This window comes from Impatiens glandulifera, chromosome 2 (genome assembly GCF_907164915.1).
Source record: "Impatiens glandulifera chromosome 2, dImpGla2.1, whole genome shotgun sequence".
Classification (NCBI taxonomy): Eukaryota; Viridiplantae; Streptophyta; class Magnoliopsida; order Ericales; family Balsaminaceae; genus Impatiens; species Impatiens glandulifera.
Genome location: NC_061863.1, coordinates 51071294 through 51093398, shown reverse-complemented (window position 1 = coordinate 51093398; position 22105 = coordinate 51071294). Strand labels below are relative to the sequence as shown.

At 25.2% G+C, this 22105-nt stretch overlaps 1 protein-coding gene across 1 annotated transcript; it reads right to left on the bottom strand.

The window, feature by feature from the left end:
* Nucleotides 1-2641: 2641 nt before the first annotated feature.
* On the bottom strand, nucleotides 2642-3533 carry LOC124924864 (U1 small nuclear ribonucleoprotein 70 kDa-like). The gene is made up of 4 exons (XM_047464851.1): nucleotides 3407-3533; nucleotides 3174-3313; nucleotides 3011-3032; nucleotides 2642-2898 (listed from the first exon to the last, which is right to left on the bottom strand). Exons 1-4 carry the CDS (start codon nucleotides 3531-3533, stop codon nucleotides 2642-2644), a joined length of 546 nt encoding a protein of 181 aa, XP_047320807.1.
* Nucleotides 3534-22105: the final 18572 nt, after the last annotated feature.

Below are 22105 nucleotides of genomic sequence, written 5' to 3'. Positions count from 1 at the left end.
ATATATTGCAATATATTATAATTTCATATTATTACAAATAAATTAAAAATTTGTATAAAATATAAATAATAAATATATTAATAATATATATATAATATATTTATTAATCCCCTCTTCTACTAGCAAAAATAAGGGGAAATTGGTGGACCTGCAAAATTCACGAAGGTATGAGCTGGTCTCTAAAAAAGATTCTTAAACTAAGAAGCGATATTGCAGATCTTTATGACATCCGACTAGGGGACGAGAAAGGCACTCTATTCTGGCACGACCCTTGGTTTGAAAACCAGCCTATCATCGACAAGGAGCAGTTTCAAAATACTTGTATCTAAAGGGACTGCGCAAAAGCGAAAATCAGAGACATCAAATACGGGAATTGGAACTTGCTCTTGAGAAGAATTCTAGAAGGAAAGAGGATATTTGATCATATAAGTAACATACAACTACACGACAGACCAGATATTCATGAATGGAAAGCTGAGGACAATGGGAAGCTGGTATTGAAGAAAATATGGGAGTAATCCGGGAAAAAGCGCAGAAAGTAGAATGGGCTCCTCTTGTATGGTCAACGAAGATTATCCCTCGACACCAGTTCATCCTATGGCTCGCCTTCTGGGAAAGACTCAGCACACGTGATCGTATCAGTAAGTATATGAGCATCCCGGACGCGAGCTGTCTTCTATGCATAGGAAATGAAGAAATCATAGATCACCTATTCGGGAGCTGTTGTATTGCTTCGGAGCTTTGGGACAGATTCTATAAAAGCCTGGAGCTGATCAGTTTCCCGAGCGAATGGAATGAAATCAAAGAAGCGGCACTACTCAAAGCCAAGGGAAATAGATTTGCAACAAGCGTGTTCAAGTGCGACTTTGGAGCAGTGGTGTATAACATTTGGCAAGAACGGAATGCAAGGGTATATGACAGAACCCGCAGGAGCATTGACGAGTTATGGAAAGATATTGTATCGGATTGCAGCGCCCTCGCGGGAACGTGGAGAGGAATTCCAAGCACGGAGCAGAACTGGAATATCTACAGGAACTGGAATTTACCGTTTTTTAAACTCACTAGAATTGAAAGCATTGTAAACAGATAATTCATTTACGTTTTTAGCTTTTATTCAGAATATTACGACTTCAAAATCATTCTAGGCCTGTCTAGAATGATCTCTTAAACTCGTGGTTTTTTTTCCCGTTTTTGGGAATTTTTAATGAAATGACGCTAAGTCGTTTTCCCAAAAAAAAAATAAATAAAGGGAAATTGGACGAAATGACCCTAAATATGGGGTCATTTGCCTCCGTGGTCACCCAATAATAAAATTGATCTGGTGACCACTTTATTTTTTTTAGACGAAATTACCTTTTTCGCGTAACGCGAAGGGACTTCGCGAAACGCGAAGAGACTTCGCGAAACGCGAAGTGAATTAGGTTTAATATAAATACTCAAATTTTTCATTTTCTTCATTTCGTTTCTCTCTCTTCTCTCTCTGTTCTTGTTCGTCGGCGACGGCGACTTCGACTATGCCCTAAATCTACAAAGATAAGAAAACTTTAACCCTAAATCGATGTTTATAATACAAATTTATGTTCTTATTTCCTATCTTCATTTCAAACCATAACCCTAACCCAAATCGATTTATGTTCATGTTTCCAATATCTTTATCTGAAAATCCTAAATCAATTTATGTTCTTATTGTCTATTATCTTCATTTCAAACGATTTATGTTGTTCTTAATCAAACTCTAACCCTAAATCAATTAAATCTGTTCATATTGGTTCATATTGGTTCATATTTGTTCATTTTTTTTGTTCATCTTATTGTTCTTATGTCAATGATGATATTTGCAGATCATATGGGTTCCGTTTCGCGAAGGGTTTCTCGTTACGCGAAGGGCTTCTCGTTACGCGAAGGGCTTCACGTTTTACGAAGGGCTTCACGAATCCAATCTTGGGCAAAAATATTGAAAGAAATAGGTCGGGATTCAGTGAAGAAGTACTTACAGTAAGACGAAAACCGGCTAAGTGCCGACGTTATAGATGAAGGGTTTTCTCAATAGTCAATACAATTGAGTTGTTTTCATTTAGGTGTTCTATAATTATATGTTAAATTGTTTGTTTGTAGAATTGCATTTTGAAAGGGGGGAGACGTAGAGAAATTGAGATTGGACTTGGATAAACTTCCCTTCATATTAAGGGACTTTAATCCAATTTGCATTATTAAACCTAATCCTAATGGAAATTATAATAAGCTTCATTTTCTCATATTCTCTAATTAAAAGGAAGCTTAATTTCTTTTTGTCTGTTTTATTTTTATAATCAGATATATATGAAACTTTTCTAATTATTAATGTAATATTGTACTTTCATCCTGTCACCTAAAGAAATCAAATGATAAACATATTTTTGTTATTTACAATTTGTGATAGAAATTTAATACAAAACTCACCAAAATGGAATGTTTTTATCATTCATACTCACCAAGAAGTTTCAAACTAGACTAGAGAGTTATCATATATATAGCTATAAAAAACAAAAAATGGAGGACCAGTCTAGTTATTATTTGAACAAATAACAAGATATATCTTTTTTTTGGATATTGGTGGTAGTCTATTATTGAAATGAAGAATTGTTCTCATTCACCTAATCATTCACCTAATCTTTTCTTTGTCCTCGTCAATTTGTTCTAGTTGTTCATATCGCGCACCACCACGCCCATGATTATGATTGTCTGATTTTTCATAGTCTTCTTCGTAGTGCCTATGGTGTCGTCGACGACATTCATGTTCATACAATCCCTCCACTTCATCCTCTGGTTCATCACGATCCTTTGGCTTCTCATAAGATCGCTCACGAGATTTCTCCCTATCACCCTCTCTATCTCTTCCCTTTTTCACAGGAATTTTCCCTACACATGATGGGGAAATGAAAGTGAAGAAAATTATAAAAATTATGCAGATTAAATGATCTCATATTGTCTACTTGTTATAGGTAGTGAATGCAAGCTCTATTAGATATACAACCATCATTGCATTCTTTCCTCTTCAAAATTTAACTCAAGTTGTTCAGCAAATACATTGAGAAGGTAACATATAAGGAAAAAATTCACATAGAGTTTCTAAAGAGGCTTGTGAAAGTAAAAGGCATCCTAATCAATTACCTCCCCAATTGTTTTTTATTTACATCTTCATCTCCAATCCTGGTTGTTCCTAGACTCCCACCAAGTCGACGAAGTTTCCAATTTGGAACTATTCTACCTCGTTCAACATCGACAGGCACTCTTCTGTTATCAATCTTTGTTCCATCAGCTTGTTTATATGCAGCTATAGGAAACACATGTAGGGCTAGGAGTCAGGAAAAAAAATAAACACACACATATAAAATATAACATCGATCTATACAAATTACAGACAGACCTTTAATGTCTCTTGTGTGCACATACTCTATGATTGCATAAAGGGAAGCCCTTCGCGAAACGAGAAGCTCTTCACAAAACGAGAAGCCCTTCGCGTAACGAGAAGCCCTTCGCAAAACGGAATCCATATGATCTGCAATATGAACCAGTATAAACCAATATTAACAAATATTAACAAATATGAACAAATATGAACCAATATGAACCAATATGAACAGATTTAATTGATTTAGGGTTAGGGTTTCATTAAGAAGAACATAAATCATTTGAAATGAAGATAATAGACAATAAGAACATAAATTCATTTAGGGTTTTAGATGGAGATACTGGAAACATGAACATAAATCGATTTGGGTTAGGGTTAGGGTTGAAATGAAGATATAGAAATAAGAACAAAAATTTGTATTATAAACATCGATTCAGGGATGAGGTTTTCTTATCTTTGTAGATTCAGGTCATAGCCGTCGTCCCCGTAGTCGCCGTCGCCGAAGTTTTCGCCGCCGCCGACGAACAAGAACAGAGAGAGAAGAGAGAGAAACGAAAAGAGGGAAATGAAAAAATTTGAGTATATATATTCACAATGTTTCACTTCGCGAAACGCGAACTCTCTTCGCGTTACGCGAAAAAGGTAATTTCGTCCAAAAAAAATAAAGTGGTCACCAGATCAATTTTAAATATTGAGTGACCACGGAGGCAAATGACCCTATTTCAGGGTCATTTCGTCCAATTTCCCAAAATAAGAGGTGAATATATCTGCTTTGCTTTAGAGACTCTGGGTTAATTAAGTGTTGATTGTGAACCTATCTTTTTTTTATATTTAGTTTTATTATTGTGAGTTGGACTCAAATATTATGTTTGAAGTAGATGGTGATATTACTTTTGATTGCCTTTATTTGACTTTTAATATGTGCCAAAACTTTATGCAGATTTCAACATACCATGTCTTATAACGCAGTTATTGTCAATGATTCGAAGTTCAACGTTAAGATGGAAGCAATTACTCGTGGAAGAGTTTCAAGTGTAGCCGGCCTAGCTGATCATGACAACCACAGAAATGTTCGACTAAAAATGCAAGAAGTTCAGACCATACCCTTGTATTCTATTCCGCCTCATAATACTGCTACTCAGCTTGAGTACATATATGCTAACTATTCATTCCAGGGAAGGATCCCATTTCAGATGCAAGGAACCATAACTATCCCAAATATTGTGCCTTTTACTCGCCTTGAGTATCTAAATGCTCAATATCCACCCCCAAGAAATCCCAAGATATAATATGCAAGAAGCCATAGCTGCTGTGTCTCAAAATGCATCCCAAGAAAGGACGTCGACGACACTCTCAAGAAAACAGATGCAAAGGATTATGAATCCATTCTATTATGGGGGCATAAGAACAGTAAGTAGAAGGGATGAAATGGCTGTAAATGAGCAGTTGTTTCAACGCAAGCTCAAGCAAATGATGTCTGGTCAGCGCTTAGAGTATATTCCTGGATACGATCGACAATCAGAACTGGATAACCGATCACTCCAACTCCAACTCCAACCCCCAAGACCGGCTGGTATCAATGATTGGAGTCCCAACCGGACAGACTTCTATACTACTGCCCAACATGATAATATGCATGTTAGCTATTGGACAAGCATACAATCTTTCTATACCGAACGGGAACAAGATCTAGACAGGTCTTTTTTTTTCCTTTCATTTTCATTTCATTTCGTTTTTTTATCTATATTAATTAACTTCCTTTGTTTGACTTTGCAATGCTTTTAGCAACTGGACAACTGGACTACGGAGAATTTTGAATACATGATAACAGATCATGGGGTACGTAGGGTGATCTTTTACCACCTAACTTAATTAGTTCATATGTTATATGCTTTGAATTGATGATGGCTAACCTTATAGTCCTATATATAATATCATTCTAAATGTTTTATATGGTTTCCAAGCTAGGTAGAGTTTAGTTGTAGATAGAAAATATAAATTATAACATAAATGGATGATTTTAATAACCTTTCTAAAATAAAGGTTTGTTCTTGAGTAAAGTTGATCTAGCTAGATGTCCAAAATGGTAAAAAAAAAATCAGCAGTTCAGTACTCAAATATTGGGTTAAATTGATATTAATCGGCTCACTTGGTTCATATGATCTAGGTCTACATTTGTTGAAGAAAAAATGATTATCTAGAGATAGTTATATCATATTCGGAAACATACTTGTGTTGGATATAAAACTTGATACGGGAATTTGATAGTTTCGACCAAATTCCGGTCATATCTAGTTTTATATCGATCACAAGTTTTTTTCCGAATATAATGAATCATCTCCAGACAAACAATTTATTGTCAACTAATCAAAGCCTAGATCATACGAACCTTGGTTCAGTTTGTATCATTTTACCCAAACATTTGAGTAGTTATATGCATTAACCATCAGGCTAGTATAGTGTGAAAAAAATTCTTTTAACATTTGTCTTTCATTGATGGAAAAAATTAATAACTAATTAAACAAACATATTTTTTTATTTTTTCAGATTATCAGGAAGATGACACACATACTCTTTCATATCTATTATAATAAATCACACAATATTATAGAAAAACACATTAAAATAACACTTTTGAAAAACTATCATTCTCTCACCCTCCAACAATGTCAACCTTGTAAAGTTGCATTTTTTTTATGTCACGAAACAAGAAAGGATATTCTTAGATCCTCTGTTCCATCGCAGAGAAGGTAAATGGTAAAAAAAAAAAAAAAAATATGACCATTTTGTCTATTCCTACTAGGGTAACGTGGAATTAGTATGTCACCAAACCTTCCAACACATTTAAAGCATCCTCTTCATTGGTTGTGTATGAACTCTACGTACACCTCCAAATTGTCAATTGAGGAAAGGATGATTCAAAATGAATTCTCTAGCCATCTCACTCTCATTGAAACCTTTTCGAAAGAAAAATACTGGATTTTGAATGTGACAATCAAAGTCAAGTATTTATCATTTCAAAAATTGTAAGAGAAAATTATCAATAAACTTTGATAGTCCTATTTATTCTAAAAGAACTCCTTGTTTTATGTGGCTTAGAGAAATGATTTCAAATTTAGTAACTATTTTTTTTGGTTATATTGTTTGAGGGAGGTCAAGTTGGAATTGAGTAAGGGACAAGGCCGGCTCAAGAATTGGGCTGCCTCCATATAGATATAGAAAAAGTGAAAGAAAAAAATTTGGCAGCCTAATTTTAATTTTTAAAAAATGTTAAAAAATTGTTTACGGCGAGATTTGAACCCATAATCAAATAAAATGTTTTCTTTTTAACTTGAATCATTAAGTTATACATTTTTATATGGGACGAATGTCAATTTTATTTATAAAGTTGGATAAAAGTGTCAAATTTTTTAAAAAATATTGTAAAATTCTATCTATGTATAAAAACTTGTCAAAACGTGTCAAATTTATTAAACTTAACCGATTTCTCTAACGACGTTAAAATGTAGTCATGCTGTTAATGACATGTCATATCCACGTATTATTTTTATATATATTATTTTTATAATCAAATCTTCCAATTCAAACAGATTTTATTATTAAAAAAATAAAACTTCAATACAGATTCGACGAATCCTTTTTCGGGGAGCACCAAAAGCAACTCGTTTTCTTAGGCGGTGAAGGAGATAGAGAACCGTTTTCTTAGGCGGTGAAGGAGACAGAGAAGACTCATACAGATTCGACGAATCCGAAGGAAATTTATTGATCTAGATTTTGCGCTGCTCAGGTTTCTTCATTGGCGAGAGATTTTCCTTTACAGCCAACGAATTCGATGAATTAGATGACGAAGAAACATACCCATTTTCCAACTCTGGCTTCTTGTTTTCGTCTTCATCATCATTTGACCATAGCAGAGAACCACACATAGAGAGATTGATTAGGGTTTATACATTTATTTATAGGAAAGAGACAACTTCAATAATAATCATCCCTTCTTGCGATTTTCATCGTCATCCTTGATGATGTGAAAAGACATTCTTTTTTGTGTTGGTTGTTGGAGTTGTTGTCAGAGTTGTATTAATAGTGTTAGATGTAGATGGGAGTTGTATTAATAGTGTTAGATGTAGATGTGTTGAGAGCATAACATATATATTGAAGAGAGAATAACATATATATTGAAGAGAAACGAGGTTAATTTTAGTTTTATTTTTTGTAATGATAATATTCGTTTGAATTGGAAAATTTGATTATAAAAATAATATGTGGATGTGTCAATGACAATATGACTATATTTTAACGTTGTTAGAGAAATCTATTAAATTTAATAAATTTGACACTTCTGTCCAACTTTAAAAATAAAATTGACATTTTTTCCATTTTTATATATAAAAAAATGAATAAATTTAACCTTAAAAACTTATTTATTTTATTAAATGGTTAGGTATGCTTACTAGGCTTATCCTAAGGCCCAATCCTGATAAAAGATATGATTAATAATCTTTTTTTTAAACAATAAAATTCTTATAAATTAAATATAGTCTCTACTCAGATCACGTAAATTTGTAACAAATACAATAAATAAAAATCAGTCATCACTAAGATAAATTGAAAAAAATAAAAAAAGGTAAATAGTGTAAGCATAATGATTAACTCATTAATAATGACACCATAAAATATGATATAACCAATAATAATAAAAATAAAAATAAAAATAAAAATAAAAAACTAATCTTTCAGATAAAAATCATGTCAATGCATTAGAGATGAAAGATGATTAAAGTTGAATTAAATAGAAATAATCATTAATTATTAAATCCTTTTAATTAAAATATTTATATGGCAAAAAAAGGAAGGAAAATAAATAAAAATCTTTTTGGTAAAAATAGATTTTTCTTTAGTTAGAAATATAATTAGGCATGATTTGGTGGATCTACAAGAAAGGCATATATGGTATTAATTTTGATTTGGAAAATCTACAAGAAAGGCATATATGGTATTAATTTTGATTTGGTTGATGTACAAGAAAAGCATATATGGTATTAATTTTGATTTGAAAGATCTACAAGAAAGACATATATGAAAGTAATTTTGATTCGGAAGATCTAGAAACACATATTTCATATTACCACACTATATTAACCCCATTTTCTTTCATTTTTTTTTCACCAATTGGATCGGTTAGTCTAAGTATTCATATTTTAAGTTACATTGATATCAACAGACTCTCTGTTCATATAATTTAGGCCTAGATTTGTTGATGCTAAATTGGTTATTTGGAGATGGTTCATTACATCTGCAAACAAATCATGAGCTTGATATACAAATAAATTTAAGGATTTGGTTGATTATCGACCAAATTCTCATATCTAATTTTATATTGATCACATGGTTTATTTTCGGATATAATGATCCATTTTCGAACAACCAATTTATCGTCAACCAATTCAGGTCTAGATCATATGATCCAAGAACGTCGGTTGAATATCATTTTAACTCAACATTTGCCCCTCATACTACCGGGTGAAGTTTGTATAGTGATATCCTTAGAATGTTGTCATCTATGTTAATTTGATAAGAGTTAGAAAGGTAACTTTCAATTATGTATGTTCTAATATTCAAGAGTCTATAAATCTCTAAATTCCTATGATTATGCATGAATAAATCGTATGGGATCGAGTAATGGGGTGATTTTTCTATAATTTTTAATTTATTTATTATGTATACTAAGTTTTCACTCATCTTTTAATGATTTTTATTTATTATTTTAGATGGGTCACAAAGATATCTATTGAAAATACTCAAATTACATAGCATTTTTGAATACTTTGTAGCCTACCTATTTATGTGAATCTTCTAGAATGAACAAAATCATTAAAATCACAATATTTAAAAAAAATAATTTAAATTAATATCCATAAAATAATTTGATGCCTTGAATAACCTCTTGATTTGAAGAACCTTAATTCTAAAAGAATGTCTATGAAGTGTTCTTGATTATTTGTATGTTTATCAAGATTAGTTCTTGTGTATTTTTTTTTTGTTGAATTGATTTTTATTTTTTTTTTACAAAACTTTGGTATTTCTGTTGAAGGTATTCAGATTTGTAAAAACAACGTCATTTGTGGAGTCTTGATCTTTGCAGCGGGCATGTCTTGGATAATGGTCTTGGATAATGGGTTTGGCTTATTAAGCTGACTTCGATCGATTACCTTGCAAAAACAAAATAAATAAGAGATCATTAAAAACTCAATTTTTTTCTTTTTTTTAATATTTTGTTAATTATATTTTTTTTATCTATTTTATTATAATATAAATATTTCAAAATGTGATTAAAATTTTATTTCATTTCGTAACAAATTAAATAGTGCAACAAATATATAAATATTTTAAAAATAAACTTGTTAACTCAAAATAAATAAAAAAGAGAAACAATGGTTCAAATGTTCTAAACTTAATTGATTATCCAGAATATTGATTTCAAACTATAATTTCACAACTCAACAAATCCATGTTTTGGACAAGGTAAATATAAATATAAATATAAATATAAATATAAATATAAATATAAATATAAATATAAATATAAATATAAATATAAATATAAATATAAATATAAATATAAATATAAATATAAATATAAATATAAATATAAATATAAATATAAATATAAATATAAATATAAATATAAATATAAATATAAATATAAATATAAATATAAATATAAATATAAATATAAATATAAATATAAATATAAATATAAATATAAATATAAATATAAATATAAATATAAATATAAATATAAATATAAATATAAATATAAATATATATATATTATTTTGTTGTAAAATTGTAAATATAAATTATATATAAAATTGTAAATATAAATATATATAATATGTAAATATAAAAATGATGATGAATGAATTAAAAGTTAAAATCACCTACACTTCTTCTTAGGTATGTTTGATAGGTATGTTTGAGTGAAATAATTGTTGAATCAATTTGGATAATAGCTATTATTAATAATAATTTTTTTTTTTGTATAACTTAGTTAATATATGTGGAAGGAAAATTTAACTTTTCTATATATAAAATTAATGTTACATGTAATGTCTTGTATTTGTTACAATTTTATTAGAACAAAATTTATTATAAAATTTTAAATACAATTTTTATTATAATAAATAGACTTCAATTGAGCAATAAATTTAAGACAACAAATTAAATAATGGTATTCTTTCATAGTAATTTTTTTAAAAAAAAATCATTCATTTATTCTATCTATGATATGAAAAAAATGAAAGAATTGGTTCAAAAGTAATAATAAATGATTTGGACTTTAAAACCATTATTATTTCAAAAAGTTAATAAATGGTTTTGATTTTTTTCCTTAGACAAAATAACTAAATATTATGTAATAGTTGTTTTCTTTTAAGTGGTAATTAAATGAATTAATTTTTAAATAATTTGAATTAAAATCTACACTAACAAACAATTTATAAACATGTCTTCTCTAGTGGTTAGATTGCAATAATATGAGGAAGAAAAGTTCAAAAATGTTATAAATAAATTTTATTAAGTTGTTAAGATGATAATATAATATATCTTCTAAGACTAGATCTCACACCACAATTTAATAATTTGAAAATATAAGAAAAAGTAATTCAAAAATATTCTAAGATTGAAAGAATAATTCACTTTTAATTATCCATTTGAGTCCAATATAGGTTTGATTAGTGAAATCATTGTATACTTTTTTTTTATAAAATAAAATTTTAATATTAAATTTAATAACATTTCTCAAGTTTATATATAAAAAATATTTTTTATTATAATTTTTAATTTTTCAAGCACAAATAAATAAAAAAAATACAATATGTATATCTACTATTTCATTTTTCATTTATTAATACTATTTGATTAATAATTATAAGAATGATGTATATTACTATTTCATTCTTTATTTTTCATTTATTTTTATTTTTTAACTTTAACTATTTTTTATATTTGCAAACTCAAACAGAAAAAAACTATCATCATGTATATATTATTATTTTTGTTTATTTTGTATTGGCCAATTTCAAGGAAGTCCAGATTAACATCATTAAAATCTTAATTACTCATAAAATTAATAAGTTTGATTTTAAATAAGTAATTTTTACGATTTTAAATTTACAATAATAAGATTTTATAAATAATTTCGATTTTACAATTTTATAAAATTTACGTTTAAAAGTTAAATTTATATTTAAATATTTAAAAATAAAGTTATTATTTATTCAAATAAATTAATTAATATAATTAATTTTATAAGTATAATTTTTTTTATAGTTTTATTACTTATTATTATTTTTTAATTAATTTTATAATTAAATATATAAAATTTTAAAATTAGTTAAATATAAAATACTTAATTATATATATAATAATATATAACTATTATTTTTTAAAATTAAACCCTTACTATTTTAGATAAAATTTAAATTTAGGAGTTTATAACTATATAACGATTTTACGTAAACTCAATTTTTTCATTTTTTTCCGTGTTTATATTAAATAGAAAATTAAAGTTAGAATAAATTTACAGTGATATAACTAGTGTGAAGATAAATTTTATTGATTTTTTCAACCAATCAAATTATTTCACCGTCATCATCTTTCTTTATCATTTATCTAAAATATATTTGCATTTAAAATAAGTAGATTTGTTGTCATTCAAATTAGTCCTCCAAATTCAGTTGCATTTAATACTAGCATGGATCTTTGCGCGAATTTATATTGGAAATTGGAGCTTACTGCAAAATAATATAAATATAACTAGTACTAAAAATAAATGAAACCAGACGGCATGTAAAAAAAATTAATTTATTAGTTTCATTTTATCGATTTATCGATTAATCAGTTTTAACGGTTTTGATTAACTAATTTTTTACTAAATAAACAGTTTAATTTAAGGTTAAACTATTTTTCTTCATGCTTAAATGATAAACCGATAATAATTTAATTATATATTTATATATTATAATTTATATTAGAAAGATTAGACATATCTTAATTATTTTTAAATTATAATTTGTACTAAATATTTTTTTAAAAAAAATTAATTTATATAATTTTTAATTTAATAATAGAAAATATTAAAATATATTATAGTGTTATAATAATATAATATAATATATCAATATTATAATATAATATTGACAAAAGATGATGGAGAATAGATAATAAGATGGTATAAATAAAGATTTTGAAAAAAAATATTTAATAAATTTAATACTTATATTAAAAAATTGAATTGTCGGTTCTCGATTAAACACGGTTAAACCGAAACCGACTGAAACCAATAAAACTAGAACCGGTAAAACCGATACCAATACCAATCTGTTTGTAAAATAAGTGGTAAAATCATACTTATTTAAAACTGATTAATCGGTTAACTTGAACATCCCTAAATATCAACATCAATTTTTTTTTCTTTTTATAAATTTTTTATTTATTTATAATATAAATATTTTAAAATATAATTCAAATTTATTTATTTTTTAATAAATTAAATATTATATATTAATATTCTCATGCCTTATAATAAATTTATTTCACTCAAAATAAATAAAAACTAAAAATTAAAGCTTATTTTTTTTTATGAAGAAAATTGATCAAATATAAATTCACAACTCAACAAATTCGTGATAACTACTTCTAAACTTAATATTCGATGAAGAGGAACGAAGAGATCTCTAAATTTCTATTACTATACAATTTGTTTGAGTGAGAGAGAAAGACCAACTTGATTAAGAAAATTTGGAAATTATAAGATAACAAATCGAGTGATCCTTCTACCACTTAATTTAATTTATTCTTAAAAAAATTATTCATATTTATATGCTATTTATTTATTATATTAAGTGGATCACAAATATACATACTCAAAGTTGAAATAATACAAATTAAAAATACTCAAATGACATAGTTAGATATTTTGTTGTAAAATTGTAAATATAAATTATATATAAAATTGTAAATATAAATATATATAATATGTAAATATAAAAATGATGATGAATGAGTTAAAAGTTAAAATCACCCACACTTCTTCTTAGGTATGTTTGAGTGAAATAATCTTGTTGAATCAATTTGGATAATAGCTATTATTAATAATAATTTTTTTTTTGTATAACTTAGTTAATATATGTGGAAGGATAATTTAACTTTTTCTATATATAAAATTAATGTTACATGTCATGTCTTGTATTTGTTACAATTTTATTAGAACAAAATTTATTATAAAATTTTAAATACATTTTTTTATTATAAGAAATAACCTTCAATTGAACAATAAATTTAAGACAACAAATTAAATAATGGTATTCTTTCATAGTAATTTTTTTTTAAAAAAATCATTCATTTATTCTATCTATGATATGAAAAAATGAAAGAATTGGTTCAAAAGTAATAATAAATGGTTTGGACCTTAAAACCATTATTATTTCAAAAAGTTAATAAATGGTTTTGATTTTTTTCCTTGGACAAAATAACTAAATATTATGTAATAGTTGTTTTCTTTTAAGTGGTAATTAAATGAATTAGTTTTTAATTAATTTGAATTAAAATCTATACTAACAAACAATTTATAATAAACATGTCCTCTCTAGTGGTTAGATTGCAATAATATTTGAGGAAGAAAAGTTCAAAAATATTATAAATAAATTTTATTAAGTTGTTGAGATCATAATATAATATATCTTCTAAGACTAGATCTCACACATCATAATTTATTAATTTGAAAATATAAGAAAAAGTAATTAAAAAATATTCAAAGATGAAAAGAATAATTCACTTTTAATTATCCATTTGAGTCCAAGTTTGATTAGTGAAATCATTGTATACTTCTTTTTATAAAATAAAATTTTAATACTAAATTTAATATCATTTCTCAAGTTTATATATAAAAAAATATTTTTTATTATAATTTTTAATTTTTCAAGCACAAAAAAAATAAAAAATATAATATGTATATCTACTATTCATTTTTCATTTATTAATACTATTTGATTAATAATTATAAGAATGATGTATATTCCTATTTCATTCTTCATTTTTCATTTTTCATTTATTATTATTTTTTAACTTTAATTATTTTTTATATTCACTAACACAAACATTTTTATATTCGCTAACACAAACAGAAAAAAAAACTATCATCATGTATTATTATTTTTGTTTAATTTGTATTGGCCGATCTTAAGGAAGTCCAGACTAACATCATTAAAATCTCAATTACTCTTAAGATTTTACAATTTCAAATAAAATTAATAAATTTAATTTTAAATAAATTTTTAAATAAGTAATTTTTACGATTTTAAATTTAAAATAATAAGATTTTATAAATAATTTCGATTTTACAATTTTATACAATTTACGTTTAAAAATCAAATTTATATTTAAATATTTAAAAGTGAAATGATTGGTAGAGGGAATTTGAGGGAAGGAATAGGGGAGGGAATGATGTGGCGCAATTTGATTAGTCAAAAAAATAAAAAAAAATTCTCTCTATTCTCTCTCAATTTAAAAATAAAGTTATTATTTATTCAAATAAATTAATTAATATAATTAATTTATAAGTATAATTTTTTTTATAGTTTTATTATTTATTATTATTATTATTAATTAATTTTATATTTAAATATATATATAATTTTAAAATTAGCTAAATATAAAATACTTAATTATATATAATAATATATAACTATTATTTTTTCAAATTAAACCCTTACTATTTCAGATTAAATTTAAATTTTACGAATTTATAACTAGTTAACGATTTTATGTAAATTCTCGATTTTTTCATCTTTATATTAAATAGAAAATGAAAGTAAAATAAATTTACAGTGATATGAGCTATTAAGAAGATAAATTTTATTGATTTTTTAAGCCAATCAAATTATTTCACCAAGTGATCATCTTTCTTTATCATTTATTTAAAATATATTTGCATTTAAAATAAGTAGATTTGTTGTCATTCAAATTAGTCCTCAAAATTTAGTTGCATTTAATACTGGCATGGATCTTTGCCGCGGATTTATCTAGGAAATTGGGCTTGAGCTTAAAAAGCTCATTGCAAAATAATATAAATATAACTAGTACTAAAAAAATGAAAATGGCATGTGAAAAAGAAATTAAAAACTGATAATTTATCGGTTTCATTTTACAGATTTATCGGTATAGATCGGTTAATCAGTTCTAACGGTTTTGATTAATTGTTTTTTTATTAATTAAACAATTTAATTTAAGGTTAAACTATTTTTCTTCATGTCTAACCGTTCAACCGATAATAATTTAATTATATAATTATATATTATAATTTATGTTAGAAAGATTAGATCTATCTAAATTATTTTTAAATTATAATTTGTACAGGATATACTTTTTAAAAAAAGTTAATTTATATAAATTTTAGTTTAAAAATGGAAAATATTAAAATATATTATATTTTATAATAATATAATATAATATATTATAACAATATTATAATATATTATAATATAGACAAAGATATGGAGAATAGATAATACAACCGTATAAATAAAAGATTTTGAAAAAAAAAATATTTAAAAAATTGAATTATCGATTCTCGATTAAACACAGTTAACCGACTGAAACCGACCGAAACCAATATAACTAGAACTGATAAAATCGATACCAATATCAATCGGTTAATCGGTTTGTAAAATAAGTGGTAAAATCATACTTATTAAAAACCGATTAATCGGTTAACCGACCGGTTGAACATCCCTAAATATAACATCAATTTTTTTTTCTTTTTATAAATATTTTCTTTTATTTATTTATAATATAAATATTTTAAAATATAATTCAAATTTTATTTAATTTTTTAACAAATTAAATATTAGATATTAATATTCCCATGCCTTATAATAAATTTCTCTAATTCAAAATAAATAAAAACTAAAAATTAAAGCTTAATTTTTTTTTATGAAGAAGATTGATCAAATATAATTTACAAATCAACAAATTCGTGATAACTACTTCTAAACTTAACATTCGATAAAGAGGAAAGACGAGATCTCTAAATTTCTATTATTATGCATTTGTTTGAGAGAGACCAACTTGATTGATTAAGAAAAATTGGAAATTATAAGATAACAAATCGAGTGATCCTTCTACCACTTAATTTAATTTATTCTTAAAAAAAATATTCATATTTATATGCTATTTATTTATTATATTAAGTGGATCACAAATATACCTACTCAAAGTTGAAATAATACAAATTGAAAATACTCAACTGACATAGCTAGATATATAAATAACTTTTATCTATATATATAATTATGCATCACTTTACAAAATTAACAATAATTTTTAACAAGCTTGAAATTTGAATATTACACATTTATTTTTTAAATAATTAGTATTGAAAATAACATAAAAGTAAAATAATGATCAAATTAGTACTTCATAGGATCGATAAAGACAAAAATTGCATATATAAAAATAGTTCATTAATTGCAACTATCGCACGTGACAAGGACACGACAAAACTTCTCACGAAAAAACTCAACATGACAAAACTCACGACAAAAAACAATCCGACAAAACAATTATTCATTCTAAGACAAATACGACAAAAACACAATCCGACAAAACAATCATTCATTCTAAAACAAATACAACAAAACACAATGCAACAAATATTAAAATAAATCAAGTCATAATGTGAAACTAAATTCTTGTGACGCACGTTAATTGATCTCGACTACAAAAAAACTTTTCAACCACAAATAAAATCTCAATATCTTGAAAGATGAGTAAGTAGACACATTTATCTCGTGTTCTCGTCAACGCCCAAACAAATCTCACTCATCCGAACTTAGGCGGATGATCTTCTTTTCCGAGGCTAGTTGGCGAATTCGTCTTCATCTATAAGCATTGAATCAACCACTCCTTTGTTTTCTATTTTGACATTCAAAGCCTCGAAATATAACTCTATTTCGGGACCTCTATTAGGCAAGGATTATCAAAAAAACACATAAAAGCAATTGCATAAGTTTTGGTTAATAATTACATTGTATTTGTTAAACAATATATATTAAGCCTAAAATAATATTATTGCGTTAAAAGATAACAATTGTGACTATTTTTTATTAATTTATACAAGTTAGGGATATATTGAATATGAGGCAAATCCAATTATCTCATTATTTTATCTAGGAGAATTAGATTGATAAAATCTGATTCACATAATCTCTAGAGATTATCAATATATATATATATATATATATATATATATATATATATATATATATATATATATATATATATATATATATATATATATATATATATATATATATATATATATATATATATATAATAAAGTATAAAAGATAAACAAGCATTAAGTTGGAGATAAGAATCATTCATTATTAAATCTTTGAATTAAAAATGCATTTATGACATTATTTTCCATTTGGAAACTTTACAAAAAAGCATATTTGAGAGTAGAGGCTATATTTACCCCATTCTCTTTCACTTCTTCTCACCCATCTGATCATAAACCCCATTTTCAGGGACAATCCAAAATGAGCTAGTTTTAGTTGCAATCTCTAGCTAGAGGAAAGAAGAACTAGAATGGTAGTTTTCCTTTTCTTCATTTAACTAATATAACATTAATTCCTTCAAAGATTTGAAACTCCATTATTATCTCTAATGTTTTTTTTATTCTTATAGGCAGAAAACATTTTATATCAACAAAGTCTCTCACCGGATGTCGAACACCAAATGTTTAGAGAAAGTTTTATATCCAACTCGATTTTTGCATTAGGATATAATGAATCACCTTTAAACAACCAATTTATGCCTAAATCAAATGAACCATTAGGTCTAGTAGGTATCAATTTAAATCAACATAGGGGTACGATATTTTATGTAGCCGAAGAAGAGAAAAGAAGAGCTAAAACGGTAATTTTTCATTTGTGTGATTAAGAACTTTTTCTTTTAGAATCATATATTTTTGTAACTAATTAAAATTTAGTTTTATTAGAATGCGATGTTTATTGAAAATTTATCATTATTTGATTATTTTTACTATCCTGCTAAGCATGGACGGATGCAGGATTGGAGGGTGGGGTGGGCTTAAAAAATTTAGGGTGGGCTTAAATAAATAACGAAAAAAATTTAGTTAAAATGGGTTAATAAAGGTAAGTTTTACCATTTTTTAATAATTAAATAAAAAATAGTGAATTCTATTAAATTTTTTTAAAAAATTGGGGTAATATCACATTTTAACTGTAAATTTTTTTTTTTTGGGTGGGCTGAAGCCCACCCGAGCCCCTACATAGATCGTCCTTCGCTAAGATTATGTTGTGTCATTTGTTTGGTAGCTTTTGGTGTGCATGTGTGGTTAGTTATTTTTAATTGATTTATTTTGACATATTTGATGTTTCGGTTGGTGATATTATTGAGATTGGTACGATAATTATTGTGAGTTTTCAATTATCTCGATTAGAAAATATTTTATTTCTCTTTAATCAACTCGAACTAGAAAATTTTGATTCATCTCTTTATATTTCAAATGTATGTTTCGAATGTATTGTTATTGTCTTGAATATAATATTAGTAAGTGATCTATTAGGAAGGTGAATTTGAAGTAGAAGATGATGAGATACCAAATATAAACAATATGTCTTATGAGGTAATACTTAATTATTATGATTATATTTTAATCTATAATTAGTAGACTTATAATTAAATGATGTATCTTAAAATAGGAATTATTGGCCTTACAAGAACGTATTGGAATTGTGAACGTGGGATTAAGCGAAGATGCAATTATGTCCAGATTAAAATCATATAAATATTGTATTAAAAAATATGGACTTGAAAGTCCAGTGTGTTGTATTTGTCAGGTAATGTTTTTTTCTTTTAATTTAAGTTTTTTCTAACAATTTTTTAAACATCTTTATTTGTCCATAAAAAGATTATAGTGTCATTTTTTAAAATAATATAATTTTAACTTAAAGTTAGATGTTGATAAAAAAAAATGATTCATTTTTATTTTTATTTTTATTTTTTTATTAAATTTAACTTGAGTTTGTGTTTTTGCAGGAAGAATTCATATGTGGTGAGGATGTGAGTAAATTAGAGTGTAATCACAATTTTCACTTTGGATGTATTAAAACGTGGTTGATGCACAAGAACTCTTGTCCCATATGTAAAGCGGCCTCCTTTATGTGAAAATAAAAAAGTTATAATATTCAGTGAAAATAAATAAATAGTTATAATTCTGTATGAATCATTCATTATTATAATATTATTGTTCTATTATAATATTTTAATACATGAATTTATCTTTCCTAACCAATTATTTAGTTTCTTGTGGTAATAATTTTTACGTCGTTAAATCCTTATGTTAATTAATATTAATTTAACTAGTATGCATGATTACATTTTGTATTATATAAACAAAATATCATATAATTAAATATAAATATAAGAACGTATTGGAATTGTCAACATAGGATTAATTGAAGATGCAATTATGCCAAGATTAAAATCATCTAAATATTGTACTAAAAAATCCGAATTTCGCCAAAGTCGAGTGTTTTGAATTTGTTAGGTAAAATTATTATTTTTTAATATAAGTATTTTTTAACTTCATTATTATTTCTAATATTTTTTTCATTTTGAAGAAACTATATATTTATTTTCGATAGTATAATATGTTGAAGAAACAAAATCTAATTTTAACTTGCGTTTTTACATGAATGGAATAGTTTTCAACTGTAATCACATTTTTCACTTTGAATGCATCAAAACATGGTTGATGGAGAAGAACTATTGTCCGATCTGCAAAGCGACGTCTTTGTATGAAAATAAATAATTATAATGTTGTGCGAAAATAAAAAAAATAGTTATATATATATATATATTTGTATTGTAAGAATAATTCTACTTTCTTTGTAATTTGCTAAATGTGTTGATTGATAATAAAGTATTATTAGATATTTATTTAATTTTTTTCTATCAATTGAATCTTATTTAGAAAGTATTTGATTTTAATTGTTTACAACCGTCTATCAATATATATTATAGATTAATTTTCATAACTTTAAACTTTGTCAACGATTTATTTATAATAATTAATAAATATATATTTATATTAGTTTAGAAACTTAATATGCTTTCACTTACTAAAAATCTTAATTTTAATTTATTTTCAATTTGAACCCATAATGTCAAATAATTGAAGTTAATGTTTAAAAAAAGATTAAAAATTATTATAGACTAAACTAAATTTTTTTTTTTTTTTGTGATCTCTCTTTATTATTATCAAATTATAAAGTATTTTAATACATTAATATATCATTTTAGTAACTTTAGCTTTTATAGAAACTTATCTATAAGCTGCTCTTAAAAAAATATGTAGCCTCTCATCACAATAATATTTAGTAGTTGTCATAGTATCATTACATTATTCAATATTAATTTAAATTAAAAATATACACGTTAGGTCACATTTTACCTGATATAATGAAATTGATCTTATTAATTGAGGAAATATAATTGTTAATACATATAAGAATGTGAGACAATATTTAGTACTGTTTTTTAGGGAGCAATATTAAATTATTTAAAAAATAAATACCAATTAATTGTCTGGATAAATATATACTCACTTAATCTATTTTTTTTAAGTCATCTCCTAAATTTATTTTATATTTAAAATTATGGTATAATTATTTTTTCACATTTATCATTTGAACATAATAACTTACTCACTTTAATCATATACATAATTTTTAATTCCTTTTATATATATTCTTGTATTATTCACTTTAGTCATTGATTAACTGGTTTTGTGGGCTAATTCCGGCCCAACCAGTTTACAACCGAATTTTCATTTTTTAAAATTTAAATATATATATATAATTTAAATTGTATATTTGTATATATAATCATTTATATCTTTATAAAAAAATTAAAAAATATCAAATAAATGGTAATTAAACTGAATATTTAACTAATTAAATTAACATAAAAATATAAAGTTATGAGAAACGAATCCATTGGTTCAAACTCAGATTAAAAATCTAATTTAGGAAAAAGTAATTAAAAATTACGAATATGAGTGAAGTGAGTAAGATAATACACACGAAATTACTTTATCCAATATATTTTATCACTACTTTATAACTATTTATATTTATTATTAATATTTCTTTTATAGTTTTCGTTTTGTTTTTTTTTTTCTCTCCACCGTGAACTCCACCGTGAACTGCTTCTGGATTAACAAATACGCCCCTATCTGGAACGAAAATAATAAATGATAGACTATCTGAACCAAAATAATAAATGATATATGATAATTTTAAGAAAAAAATAATAATTTTTTTATAAAAAATTTAAAGTATTGATATATATAAATAAAATACATAATAATAAATATATAATATTTTAATATTTTGGTTAATAAATAGAGTGATGTGACCTATACCGAACAAGGTCTCCATCTCCAACCGAAAAACTCACTTTCAAATTTATTTTAGTGTAAATGTCACATCAAACAGTTATTCTTTTTCAACAGAAAAACTCATTCTCAAACCCATAAAATATTCTTATAATATTATTCTTTACATCAACTTTTATAACATTTTAATATTACCTCATATATTTTACAAACTTATAAATTAC

Bases quoted from the DNA above. Each gene is read 5' to 3' on its own strand.
- LOC124924864 (XM_047464851.1), bottom strand. From the start codon at position 3,533: ATGGATTCCGTTTTGCGAAGGGCTTCTCGTTACGCGAAGGGCTTCTCG. The intron at 3,314-3,406 runs GTCTGTCTGTAA...TGTTTCCTATAG, and splicing joins GCACACAAGAGACATTAAAG to CTGCATATAAACAAGCTGAT. The intron at 3,033-3,173 runs GTAAATAAAAAA...TAAATTTTGAAG, and splicing joins CCAGGATTGGAGATGAAGAT to AGGAAAGAATGCAATGATGG.